The sequence below is a fragment of the Sinocyclocheilus rhinocerous genome, unplaced genomic scaffold, assembly GCF_001515625.1.
Source record: "Sinocyclocheilus rhinocerous isolate Xijiao unplaced genomic scaffold, SAMN03320098_v1.1 scaffold1600, whole genome shotgun sequence".
NCBI classification, from domain to species: domain Eukaryota; kingdom Metazoa; phylum Chordata; class Actinopteri; order Cypriniformes; family Cyprinidae; genus Sinocyclocheilus; species Sinocyclocheilus rhinocerous.
Window position 1 is genome coordinate 2761737 of NW_015665129.1, and position 14355 is coordinate 2776091.

The 14355-nt window shown below is 37.5% G+C and overlaps 1 protein-coding gene across 2 annotated transcripts in view; it reads right to left on the reverse strand.

The window, feature by feature from the left end:
* The window catches only part of rexo1 (REX1, RNA exonuclease 1 homolog), a 13159-nt gene extending 2719 nt beyond the window's left edge, over positions 1-10440 (reverse strand). The window contains exons 1-14 of one of the 2 annotated variants that reach the window (XM_016542307.1): positions 8993-9315; positions 6847-8555; positions 6569-6676; positions 5389-5605; positions 5170-5318; positions 4954-5091; positions 4537-4657; positions 3363-3488; positions 2886-3023; positions 2522-2635; positions 2336-2409; positions 1135-1245; positions 841-956; positions 619-757 (exon numbers count right to left, since the gene is read on the reverse strand). In XM_016542307.1, the coding sequence (XP_016397793.1) occupies positions 619-757; positions 841-956; positions 1135-1245; positions 2336-2409; positions 2522-2635; positions 2886-3023; positions 3363-3488; positions 4537-4657; positions 4954-5091; positions 5170-5318; positions 5389-5605; positions 6569-6676; positions 6847-8555; positions 8993-9179 (3447 nt within the window). In that variant the 5' untranslated portion in view covers positions 9180-9315. Of the gene's footprint in view, positions 1-618; positions 758-840; positions 957-1134; positions 1246-2335; positions 2410-2521; positions 2636-2885; positions 3024-3362; positions 3489-4536; positions 4658-4953; positions 5092-5169; positions 5319-5388; positions 5606-6568; positions 6677-6846; positions 8556-8992; positions 9316-10411 lie in introns of those variants that run through there. The other variant, XM_016542308.1, reaches the window with a different exon arrangement.
* Positions 10441-14355: the final 3915 nt, after the last annotated feature.

Below are 14355 nucleotides of genomic sequence, written 5' to 3' on the forward strand. Positions count from 1 at the left end.
CGTTCATGCCAGACTGGGGAGAGAGGTGTTTGTAATAATGTAAAATATGTGAAAAATAATGTGTTTTTCGAACAACCTAGTATGAGAGCCTGTTCTAGTACACCCCCAAAACAAAATCAAGACTTTGTAAAAGAGCATAATAGGACCCCTTTAATACTTCACTTGTTTCATTAATATATGAAATACAAATACATTTTAACAGTCATTTGTCGCCACCTAGTGGCGAAACAATGTTATCAACACAAACGTTATTTGAAGCACTAATTACTTTCAAAAGCCGGGATTTTCTACAATCAAGCGCTACAATCAGTGTTTATATTGGATCTATAAACTTAAATCCCAGTATTTCTGTGATAATATGAATGATTGTAAGAGAGAAATAATACTTTGTGGTTGAAAAGTCTGTTTGTGAAGCTATTTCTTATCTAAACATGGTAACTGCTCTCTCTGTGTCAGCGGCAGCGCGAATGCAGATTTGAATGTTCCAGTATGAATTTTTCAAATATTTAATACACAGGAGAATCACTGTTATTTAGAAATGAGATCACGTGGTTGTTTGAATGCGAGATTGAGATTTTTTTTAACGATTAATCGTGCAGCTCTAGTGTTTGGGTGTACCTTGAGCGCAAACAGGTCACTCTCAAGACTGTGTCCAATTAGAATGGACTCTGCACTGAACATGCTCAGCAGCACCGCCTGCACATCTCTCAGGGTGATGGTGGTGTTCTCCAGATCATCCTGTGTCACACCTGAAAACCTGGATGTAACACAAACGGGTGTAACTGAAACTAGAAAAACTGAAAGGCAAATGAATGGCAGATCTCTTAACACAATTCCTACCGTGTGTTGTAATCCACCACTTTGCTGCCTGGCTTGACAAATGTGTCATAAATAACCTTGAGGTCAGAGTTAATGACGGTCACTCTGGTCAGCTCCAAACCTTGCTTTGTGTAGCACTATAAAACAAGTATAGAGATGAAAAAGGTTATAGTATTTAGTTAGATTCAATAAAGGGTTAGAGCGGCTTGTAGTATCTTTAATATCAGACTTAAGAATGCATCCTGTTTTCTTCATAGGGCTTTTTATATCCACCTAAAATAAGTGTGGGAGCGTTTGAATAACTGTTATTCTCACCATCTCACAGTCCAAGGCATAGACACCTCCATTTCCATCTACTGGCAACGGTTTGCTAAAAGTCTTCACAAAACCATCCAAGGACTCTTTACGGCCATCTTGTACATGTTGCTAAAGGAAAAGAGAACAGCAAAAACAGGTATTCTAATCTTTCAGAGACCTCAGAGACACATTACTGAACATACTTTTAGGAGGCTATAATACTTACTCTAAACACATTATTAAAGGAACATTCCACTATTTTTGAAAATATGCTAATTTTCCAACTCCCCTAGAGTTAAACAGTTGAGTTTTACCGTTTTCGAATCCATTCAGCCGATCTCCGGGTCTGGTGGTAGCACTTTTAGCTGCAGCTTAGCATAGATCATTGAATCCGTTAGCATCTCGCTCAAAAATGACCAAAGAGTTTTTGCTGCCGTACCATGGGTGCAGCAGGCGCAAGGATATTACGCAGTTGAGCTGCAACTTTTCATTTTCCATCGGTCTTAGTACACGATGTAACTACAGAAGAGTCAAGTTTTAAATAGGAAAAATATAGAAACTCTTTGGTCATTTTTGAGCGAGATGCTAACGGTCTAATCAGATTCAATGATCTATGCTAAGCTACAGCTAAAAGTGCTACCGCCAGACCCGGAGATCGGCTGAATGGATTCGAAAACGGTAAAACTCAACTGTTTAACTCTAGGGGAGTTGGAAAATGAGCCTATTTTCAAAAATAGTGGAGTGTTCCTTTAAAAGCTTTGCCTCCTTCAACCAGCGGATTCAACTAGCAAAAGACTTCTGAACCTAAAAGATATCTTAAGGCAGCGTGTGCAAACTATTTTATCTTCTGTACCCTCACAGAAATATGTCTGCCATCAGCAAAAACATTATTACGTATGAAAAACAAAGTCTATTTATTAATCACCATATCAGAGGATATATTCATGACACAAAATAATTAGTGTAGTGTGGGGGGAGATGTTTTATTATTGCAGATTTGCAATGATTTCTGCATTTTGCATTTTTGATGCAATGTGAGATGTATAAAATAACTACATTTACTTGATATTATCTATAACACATAATCCATTATGTTTTATAGGTTAACATAGCAAATTTTAAATCTTAGTTTAGGTTCGGATTTAGGACAATTTCTTATTTTAGATTTAGGACATTTTTGTGGTAGGTCCAATATTTGCAGATCCACGATGATACCTACTTTACACACTTCACATCCAGGAGAACCAACCGCACCAGAGCAGCAGCTGTAAAGTGTCTCCCAACCTCCTGGAACTACGTAAGACACAAAAACAAGTCAGTGTTAGCAGCAACGTATACAGTGAAATACATGAAGCATATTGTCATTGCAGAAAACTCATCCTGTCTTACACGTACACATACCCACCTCTGTTTCTGCGTAATCTTCCCCAGTGGTGACTGCACTCCTCCTTACGCACACAGCTGCCATTAGCGTTTATCTTGTACTCGGCACCACATCGACAACAGATTTTGGAAAAAGCTAAGGAAGAGATACAGGACAATTAATCAAGAGTGCAAATGTTATGGAGAGGGAAGATATTTTCAAATGTACAGATGTTTAAAATAATGCAACTTATGTTCAATGAGTACATAAAAAAAAACTCTATTGGCTGATTAGGTGCTAAAAGTTTAAGCGTAGTGCCACCTAGTGGTTTGGCTCTTTGTCATAAGGTGTATTGTGAAGAAGTAGCATCAAGAAATTGGTCTAAGACAATAAAAACAAAACTAACGGTCATTGTTTTTCTTCTCTGGGAGGTTATGGACAACAGCGTGACCCGACATCTCGGGGTGAGGTCTGGGGTAGCCATGCTCCTGCAGCTGTTCTTCAGTCATTGCATATTTTTTCTGTTTTTTGTAAAGAATGGCGCCTGAAAACAGCATGATGCAGACATGGGTGAGATCAGAAAAAAGGGTGGTAGAGTGCTGTTACTGTTAACTAAAACTAATAAAAATAGTTTTCATCTATTGAAATAAAGCTGAAAATAAATAGTAGCTGAAAAACTTAAAACTTAAAAAACCTAAATGAAAATTAGAAATGTTGTTTTGGAAACTAAGCTAAATTAAATAAGTTCAAGTACTACAATTGTTATAACTAAACATGAAATACAAATAAAGATAACTAGAAATTAAATGTAATAAAATTAATAATAATTAATATAATAATATTTATATAATGCTAGAATAACACTTAAGTGGTAGTGAGGTACCTTTAGGGTCCACATCCTGCTGTTTACCGGAGCGGTTGATTGTGTAGCTGGTTGTGGCAGCAAGTCTTCCACCAAGTACTCCTTCATGGGACTGAGACTTTCTATTCACAGATACAGCTGGGCTCTCTGAGAAATAACATATAACATAAATTCTAATTCTATTCTTTAAAAAAAAAAAAAAACTTGCCCCTTTTAGACTTGCACTCTATTCATTTACTAACTGCTTGTTTTCTTTAAAAAAACAAAAAAACAAAAACAAACTAACACTAGCTTCTCTAATCTTTTTATTTATTATACAATTACCAAAAGCGCAAAAAAGGCCTCTAACACTAGCTTGCTATATTCTTTTTCTTTTCTATCTGTTTTCTTTTTATTATATAGTTTTAAAAAAAAGCCTTGCTACGTGTACTGCATTAAGCTAACTGAGGCTTGTTATAGCACTTGCGTATCATTGCTCTTTTGTTGATTTTGATTGCTTCCATTGTCCTCATTTGTAAGTCGCTTTGGATAAAAGCGTCTGCTAAATGACTAAATGTAAATAAATCCATAAATAATACTAGATATTTTAATTACAGTTAAATTACAGAAATTAATTACATTATAAAGAAAATAAATGTAATTTATAATACATTCTTTTAAATGTAATTTTAGTTTTAAATTGTTCAGCATAACAATTTGAGTGGAATTTACATTAATTTCAGAATCTCATTTTTATGTCAATCTGACAACAGCATAAGCATTATGAACTACACAAATCTGCTTATGCTGCATTATTATTAGGCCACTAATCAAATGTTAAATCTTTTTTTATTATTTTATTAGCATCATAACATTTTTTAGTTTTAGATTTTTCAAAATCCTAAAATCCTAAAGCTTTGCTTATTCCCAGGTATAAATCAGATTTTGAATTTCAGACTTTCAATATGGTCTCAGACTTGTGGATCTTCTTTCTCTTTCATGATCAATATCAGTGTAAAACACTGAATATAACAGTTGGTGGCAGATTAATGACAAAACAAATAAACTATTGTTATTCCCTTGAGAAAGGCTCTTAACCCCACGGTTAGTGTACCCTCAGTCACTTCAGATGAACATCTGCTAATTAGCAAATAAATACAAAAAGGAAATGACAGTATAACAGGAGTATTAATCTGCGTGTTTGTGTTAGACTCACTGATGACAGGAGACGTAGGTGTGCTCTTGCTGCGAAGTTTCTTCAGTGTGTTCACGGCTACATTCAGGTAGATGTTCTTACTGCTGCTCCTGTCATACACCACCTTCTCTTCCTCCAGAGCCTGAGAGTGAAGAAGACATCCAGAATATACACATCAACAATATATATAAGGGAGTTGACATTAAAGGGATAGTTCAGCCAAAAATGAAAAAAGAATGTTGGTAAACAAGCAGTTGATGGTAGCCATTGACTTTCATAGTATGAAAAAATACAGTGGAATACCATCAACTCTTTGATCACCAACATTCTTCAAAATATCTTCTTTTGTGTTCAGCAAAAGAAAGAAACTCATACACATTAGGATCAGCATGAGGGTGAGTAAATGATGACAGAATTATAGCGGTTGGATTGACATACCATCTGAAAAGCTTGCTGTTCAGAGGAACAAAACTTCAGGCACTCATCAATGAAGATGTTTAGGTAACGCTGGCGGACATTAGTGGGTACCTTGGCCCCAAATTCTGCAGGAATGACAGGACGCTTCATGGCAGAGCTCTGTGATGGGCAGAAAAGAGAGTGTTTATTGGGGACATTCAAATACACCATTATAGTTCTGTTATAGGGCGACGTTACCTTCATGGTGGGGGTGTGCGCCACTCTTTTCTGCACTGTAGTGGATGTGGTCTTTGACAGGATGCCTGTCGATGTATGAGCTTTGACTAAAAGCTGATCGGTCGCCACCCTGGTGGGTGACAACACCCGACTGCTGGCATCAGCTAGCCCTACAAAAAAACATGTGTTTTTAACTCCTAATTCTTAATCCTGCTGTAAGTGAATGTAGAACCCTCATACCAGGCTTTGAGGAGGGCAAGGAGGCGTTTGGCCGGTGTGCCACCCGCCGTTTCTCTCCAGAGAGCCCCAGTTTTGGGTTGGTCGATGCAGACACTGCCTTTACTGCAGCAGCTAGCTGTACTGCCTGTTGCTGGGCCTTCTGTATGCGCTGGTAACAGATCTCCTGCGCTGTCATTCTCCGCTGCAGCATCGGCACAGCGTTCAGTGATGACTCGGACTGAATGAAGAAAATTATTACAACAATTATTAAACAGTTGTTCTACTGCAATTTCTGAACACAAGTAGAGATTTATCATTTAATTTTTTTAGGTGAACCTTATTTCTAATTGGAATCTTGATTATTTAGGGCACTTAAAGCAGTGTTAGGAGTGACTATCTAACTATCTAAAAGTAGTAACACTTCCTTGTCTGCATTTTTCAGTACAACACCTCAGGGTGTTTTCAAAACAGAGAATCCAGTAATGACCTACTTTTCCCAACAAGCAACAGCCATTTTTTCCACATCATATTAATACTGGTAATTCACATTATGGTATGTTATTGTGCCAGATAAATAATAACAATAATCTATATAAATCTAAACAATAATCTATATACATTTTTGAAAGTCGCTCACCAAGGCTGTATTTATTTGCTCAAAAACACAAAAAAAGTAATATTGTAAAATATTAATACAATTTTAAAAATAAATGCTTTTTGTTGTAATATATTTTAAAAAGTAATTTATTCCTGTGAAGGCAAAGCTGAATTATTAGCATTATTACTTCAGTCTTCAGTGTCACATGACCATTATGAAATCATTCTAATATGCTGGTTTGGTGCTTAAAAAACATTTCCTGTTATTATTAATGTTAAAAGGTTGTGCAGTTTAACATTATAAATGTCTTTACTGTCTCTGTGATCAAATTAATGAGCCCCTGCTGAATAAGTATAATTTTTGTTAAATAAATAATAAATTCTTAATAATTCTTAATTCTGACTCCAAACTTTTGAACAGCATAATATACATATACATATATAAATTTAAATTACGATAAATTACTACATATTCTGTCTTGACTTGCTTATGGTCTAACTGTTGCACACCAAATACAGCTAATATGCAAATATGAAGTGCAGGGAACCAATAACAGAGGAGAGAATATGTCAGCCATGTCAGAACATGAATTCCAACACTAACCTTTCCTTGAGCTTTAAAGTGTGACACCCTCTTCTTCTGGCCAGGAAAGAGAGTAGTTAAAGTGCTTTCTGTTTCTTCCTCCTCCACCTCCTCCTGTTCCCTTGAAGGCTAAAAACACACACATGAAAGTGAAACTGAAACTTCAGTTGCAACAGAAAACCCAGAAAATTCCACTGACAGCAAACATTTGCATAACCTCCTCAAACCCCCATAAAGGCTTTTTAGAGTAACCAAAATGATTATCAAACCTAGAGAAATAAATAAAAACTCGGTGGTACCTGCTTAGCTTGTCTCCCTTTATCTTCCGTCTTCACCTCTTTGGATTCGTTAAATATCCGCAGACACTCCTCCATCGGGTCTGAGTCATACTCCATCTCATCCTGCAGACAGGAGTAGTCCACTGCTTCATCACCACCACCATCATCGTCATCATCCACTTCAGAGTCATCCTCCGATGATGATGATGTATCTTCAGACGTTTTCCTCTTATTCTTCATAAGGCTGCCCCGTTTAAAAGCAGAAGCTGACTTCCTCACTATCCTCTCGTCTTCCTCATCCTCTTCAGCACTCTCAGCACCGAACAAGTCAATGTGGCTCAGATTCCTCTGTTTGGCCTCACTTGCCTCTTTGGGATCAACAACTGAGCTGCTTTTTTTGCTTTTGTCTTTAGTGCTGCTGCTGCTCCCATGGCTGCTTTTCTTTTTGTCCTTGTCCTTTGTGCTACTCTCAAGTTTTCCATTCTTATGGTCTTTGATTTTGGATGACACCTTATTGGTTTTCACAGGCTTGTCCATTTTGGGCTTCTTGATGTCGCCACTTCCTCTATCTTTTTCCTTGTGGCTATGTTCATTCTTTATCTTAACTATCTTCTTGTTCTTTTCCTCAGTACTCTTTAACTTCGTTCCGTCTTTCCGCAGCTTTTCCTTGGACTTACTGACTCTGTCCTCACTTTTACTTTGGTTCTTGTCTTTTTGACTAGAATTCTTCGATGTCTTGTCTGCACTTGAACTTTCCTGCCTTTCTTTTTGAGTCTTCTTATTGGATTCTTGCTCCTCTTTTTTCAGTTTATCATATTTTATATTTTTCAACTGACTCACAGGCATCTTTTTGTCTGTCCAGTCTACATCCTGGGACTCCACATCATCTGATTCGCTCTGTGAGAAAACATCGTAAGTTTTAGACACCTGATTTCTTTGCTGTCCCTTCACACCTGACACTTGTTCCTGTTTTAAGCTGATGCTGATTCCCTTCAGCTGCATTCGGCTTATGGATGTCGGGCGATACTCTGTCCCAGAACTTTCCTCATCAGATTCAGAGAAACTTGCAGTGTACTTCGGGACATCTGCCTTAGGTAACGTCGACCTAGGTTTCTTCGCCGTTGGAACGTATTCCTCATCTTCCCCTTGTTTTTCAGGGTAAAACCTCTTTCTCCCCTCTCCCTCTGAACACAAAGTCCTCTGTTCTTTAACAGTCGGCTTAGCTGAATAGTTCGAGAGAGGGTCGTACTCCATGTCTGAGGTTGGTTTGGAATTATCCAGAGTGTATTTACACTTTACACGGGACGGTGGTGGAGATAATGCCTTTTTAATGCTTGTTTTGGAGACAGCAGTGGGCACATATTCCAGTGCATTGGCACTGCTGTTCTCGGAGTCCAAAGTGTATTTGCTGGAGCGAGGGGATGGGGTGTATTCACTAGCTTGGCCCATTTGATAGCTCCCAGGATCGTAGCCCTGATGGGATGATGCAGTGGGTTTCGGTCTCTTAACAGAGCTTGTGGTCGGCTCATATTCCTGATCGCCGATCCGAGAAAGCTTCTTCTTGTCCCTTTCCATCTCATTGCGAACAGCCTCAATGGCCCGATTGACCAACTCCAGCTCCATGGTGCCCAGGTCCACATCCTGTCCCGTCGACAGGCTCGACGGTGGCTCCCCATTATAATGTTCACCCGGTCTTACAACCTCTGGACTGAATGGATCATATCCTTGCTCTGTAAACAAAAGTCACAAGATTTAAATGATACAGTTAAAAATTTATCACAGAATCAGAACAATATATAATGTATCCTGTATGTGTGTGTATATATATATAGAGAGAGAGAGAGAGAGAGAGATTGAAACAATCAAAACAAATATATACACCCACAGAGAACTGCAGAAACAATTTCATAAAACTAAAGCAAACATTTCCAAGTTACTATCTATTTTTGAGGCATCAAAGTTTCCTGAGAACAGTAAGAGCTATATATACATATAGTTTATTATTAATTTATAAATTGGACTCTCTGACATATGGCAGTACAATTTTGGGGTTGTTTTTGGTTTCTTTGTTCCTCAGCAGAACGCTTCTGTGCATTTAAATGTACATGAACCCAAAGTGAACTTGAACAAAAGGAAAACATGACACCACAAAGACATTTTAATTCACCGTTTGGACTCGCAGAAAGCGCTTTAGTCTTTTTGATGTCGTATATCCCAGAGGAGCCTCGTCTTTGTTTGCTGTGTCTGAAGTGACAGTAGGGTCTGGTGCACCCATCTACACCGGCTTTTCCCTTATTACGCTCACAATAAAACGGGCAGTCAATCCCACGAAAGAACCCCGTAGATCTCAACATCGCGGTTCATAACCACGGTCACTTTATCTGCCTTTTAACTGGTATGTTTTAGCCACTACATGCGTGGTTATTTGCATATCCGTTTGTTGCCACTTTCTTTCGGACAACAACAGACTTCCTACGACGCCATATTTTATGCGCGACAGACAACCGCCGCGAGGCCCCCAGCTCGCGTCGCGTTCTTTACGTAATATAGTTGACCGAACCATCTGCCTATGAGAATTAGCATGGTATCTGCGTCGCGCGTCTGCATTCTGTAATAAAGCAGTTGCTTTATTTTAAATGAGTGTGTTTTAAACACGTTACTTTAGACTTTATTTTTAAGCCTTTAGTATCTTTATCTTTTAAATGAATAATTTGAGTTTCTCTGCGAGTTAAGTGCAACAGTATGCCCATTAATGAAGGTTTATGACTGTGGCGGAATATCAATGTCATTTTATAGGGCAGTTGAGTGTGAAGAAGTGCACACATTGAGAAGAGTTCATAATAACTGACACGACACACAAAATAGCTTTAATTTTAGAAATTGAAAATGCCACTCAATTTGTTCATCCCCAGTTGAGCTTCTTCCGTCTGCACCAAGCTGGAAAAAAACCCATCTGGTTTATTCTAAAAGTCAAGTAGTAGATCCCTTAATTTGGACAACAGTAATTAAACAGATGGTTACATTGTCCAGATTCTCTATTTTTTAATTTCTATTTTTCTGGACCAGTTTAACACAAGGACCAATCAAAGTCTTAAACCATCTAAGCTTGGTTTTAAGTAGTTTTTCCCCCTTCTCAGCAGGATGATGACTGAATTCAGAACACTTCTTGCATTTTGTAGGAGCTCTAGGAGGAATACATTCTAAAAAGTTTAAAAATAAATAGAATAAAATAAATCAGTTAACAGTGAAACAATACTCACCCTTATGCATTCAATTACACATTTGCAAGTGAGTCCAATAACGAAGGCAAAAGCAAAGTGCAAATAAAACACAAACACCCCTCATTCAGATACTAACAAACATGGAATTCCTTTCTTTTTTTTTTTTCTTTTTTCTTTTCCAAACTCTTGAAATACTTTTGGTCTCACTTTTATAAAAGTGTGCACACCTGAATGCCATTCCAACTCTTAATTAGCAGGACTTCTCAGCCTATTAGAAACAGGGTATAATTTGAATTATAATTTGAATCAAAGGCAAAAGCAAAGTGCAAATATAATCCACAAACACCCCTCATTCAGATACTAACCAACACAGAATTCCTTCTTTTTTTTTTTTTTTCTTCTTAGTTTTCCAAACTCCAAACCTTCTTGTAATACTTTTGGTCTCACTTTTATAAAAGTGTGCACACCTGAATGCCATTCCAACTCTTAATTAGCAGGACTTCTCAGCCTATTAGAAACAGGGTATAATCTGAATCCAATTCAAATCCTGATTTATCATTGGTAAATTGCTTACATTTTTAAACACTTAACATATCTTAAGTGACAGGATAATTACCTCCGACAGTCTCCAGTATCCAATGAGAGAGAATTGGTCATTGGTGAAAGAAAGTGCTCATCTAACACTAGATGGAGACATACCATAGTACGTAATAGGTATGAAGCGGTATGAACCTCTATTATCATAGTGCAAAACATGAGAGACTGCATTGTGGTTATTTGTAATAATATTAAAAATAACTAAAAATGCAGTCATGTCACTGTCGTGTGTGTGTGTGTGTGAACATGACCGTGCATTTTTGGTTATTTTTAATAATAATAATAATAATAATAGAATAACTTATTGTTGCTATTATTATTGCACACACACCTAAATGCCATCTCACTCAACAATTTTCTAATTATTCTACATGCAGTTTTTTTTACAGTCTCATTTTAATTTACAGACTACATTACATATTGTAAGTAAATATTTGTTTAGAAAATTAATTTGTCACACTGCAGGGCCATTTAACCTAAAAACTCAATTAAAATGGTTGAAAACAGCACCTAAAATATAAATTTTCGCATTTCACATTTTTAGTACTTAGTCCATTTTAGTACTTTGATAAGTATGCTATAAATAAATAAGTTCTGATTATATCAATAATGTTAATATATACCAACAAAATTATAATGGCCCTCAGTTTATGCTCACTTGTGAATCTGAGGACGCGCAATAGTGTGATTCAAACAGTTTGTTGACTCACTCTCTCCACGTGTTCAACCCACACTTTTACAGTAGGCTGTTAAGCTGCTCTGAGATATCCATGGCAACCGTAGTGCTGGCTAACTTTTAGTGTTTGCACCAGACTCTCTAAAGAAGCATCTGGCCCTGTAAAGTTCAAGTAAAAAAAAATCAGCACTGCTCTACTGCAGTTCTAGCCATGTTGACTTAGTAAGGTGATGCACCATGTGACTCATGCTCAGGTGATAGCGACATGTGCGATTATGTCAACAGGATCAGTCATTTTGAAAACCTTTTCCAAGAGATTGATCATTATTAGAAGTGTCAATGTTTGCGGTATCAGCATGTGATACGAGGCTCCTGATTCTGTGTGAACACAGGCAGAGGTGGGATTGATAAAGTTCAGCTTTACAGAAACACAAGACAAGACAAGAACATTGTTTAAAGCATTTTATTGCGTTTTTGTTGGTTTGTTTTGTACAAAACAATACAAAATTCTGTCACAACAGTCATAAATGTAGCTTTGAGTGAACTGCAGTCAACCACATGGTACAGTAAAGTGCTTTTTAAATCAATACCTGTTGCCCCAAATGAGACCCCATTTCAGATTTCCCCCAATTATTATTTTGGACAAAGTTTGGAATTTGGAAATGGACAAACAGTGCTCTTAATAAGCGTTGCTGACAACACCCCAAAAACAATAGCCTTCAGACTAGAGGATCACATTAGATTGGAAAAAAAAAATTTATAATAAAAAAACCCAACAATTGTGCACCTGAATACTTTAATCCCAATAATCTTTGGGTTGGGGGAAAAAGAAAACAAAGGAACTTCATATTAAGATACTTGTTTGTAATGGCTAATATTGGGCTGTGTAAAACAGGAACATTGAATGAGAACTTTCTACATCCGTCATCCCCCCAATTTTTTTTTGAGAATCCAAGTCAGATCTGTTAATACAAGGCAACCCATAACTATATTATGGGTAAAAGAGTGGTGAATCTTTTGTCAGAGGCACACAGGCTTTAGAGGACCAGCCAAGCGCCACAGACTCTTCAGAAAATACAAACCCAAACACTTGGGATACCTGCAATATACCAAAGCCAAGGAGAAAGATAAAATACTGAACAGAAGTGGTGGAAGTGGAACTTTCCAGACCAAAGATTGCTTTAAATCTCAGTTTATGAAAATTTGTGTTTGCCATTTGTACATCGTAGCAAAAGAAGCTTCCTGAACAAAACATGAGGAAACCGCTGCACATAGAATTCAAGTCTTACTATAAGACATAAAAAACCCACAAAGATGCATCTGTAAAAAGATTCTTAAAGAAAGAAAGACAAAAAATCAATTAAGGTTACAATCGGTGTCATAATAATCAGCATAATGGGCCCTTCAAAACCAAGGACTGCCATTAGGTTTCTCAAAGCATCTCAGAGCAACACGACAGAACGGGCGACACTCTGAAAACATTCAACAGGATCATATGCTTGGGTGATTTGAACTTCCATTGGTGACACTAATGCTTGCAGAATTTATGAAGACAATCTGAATCCAGACGTCTGGACTCAAATGCTTTCTGCACCTCGGAGAGGGAATGATGGTGGTCTGTGCTCAGCTCAACCAAGTATGCTGTGTCTTATGAATTGGCATGGGAAAGGCTAAAGCTTATTCACGATCAGCACTACCAGACACCGCAGTGCATTCGACTTTAGAAACGAGCGCACTTTGGCAAAAATTGTTGCGTCTTACTAAAACGATCAAGCCACCAATGTTTTCTGAGAGAAAAGGGGAGTTTAAACAACCCTGAAGACATTTCCAACGCAAGAACAAAAACAGTAAAACATCAGATCTGTACAGATTATATGACTCCGTCTTTTTTCCTTCCTTCGTTTTAATCCTTCCTTTCTCCCCCTAACTCCGGTCACATTCAAATACACTCTTCTCGCTCTTTACAGCATTTAAATCAACATTAATAAAGTAACAAAACTATAAAAAGGGAAAACGTTCCACCTGAACAGCACCTGCATAAAAATAAGATAAGAATAATATTCTTTCAATAAAAAGTTAAACAAAGCTCAACAAAGTTTGAAACATCAGTGTGGCACACGCTGTATTGGAGTCAACCATTAACGTATAAAAAAAAAAACCCAAGTAAACTTTCTTAGACCATTTCACTCACACAGCTACATTTTCTTGGAAGACTTTTTTTTTTGTTTAGATTTTTTTTTATATATATATACTTTTGCTGGAATGCTTTTTCGTTTTTTTTGTTTTTGTTTTGTTTTTTTGTTTTATGTTACTTGAAAATAATCTCTCCCTCCCCTCTTGATATTTATATAGTTTGCTTTTTGGTGGCATCCGCAATCTGATAGTTCAATATTTCCGTACCATAATCACAACCCCTTAAAGTGGGGTACTCTCTGATACCGACCATCGTCATTCATGTGGTCACATTGGCAGACATGTGCTTGTGCAACCATCTGGTCGCTTCCCAGCATGCACTCAATCCCAGTTGTGCTCGGAAATGTTTATAGTCACTCTTATCGGTTATTGATAAGATTTGGGTGAAATTTACAGGAAACGGTTACAGTTTCCTAGACATGAGTTTGGATGCATCTGATGCAGCAATTCCAATTGGAGTCTTGGGAAAACCTCACATACACCCTAAATCAAATGCATTTACCAGTTCCTCAACTAGGGGGACCCATGTCTTGAAAGCAGACTGCTGGGATAGTCTAGCTATAAGGACACACTCTGGAAGTGCTTGAATAACAGAAAAAACTAGCTATTCTTAATGGTCAGGGAGATTTCTTGACGCAATTACAAGGCTGTGGGGGAAGGACAGCGATGCATTAAGTTAGGTGAGGCACTATTATCAGAGCTTCGCTCCACTTATACAAGATCTCTGCTAAAGTAATGCAAGTCATAATAGCCTTCATCAGGGTTGCATAAGCACATACTAGTATCTTCAGTATCTGCTGAAGGGGAGGGGGATATATGCACATACACACACACACATACAGG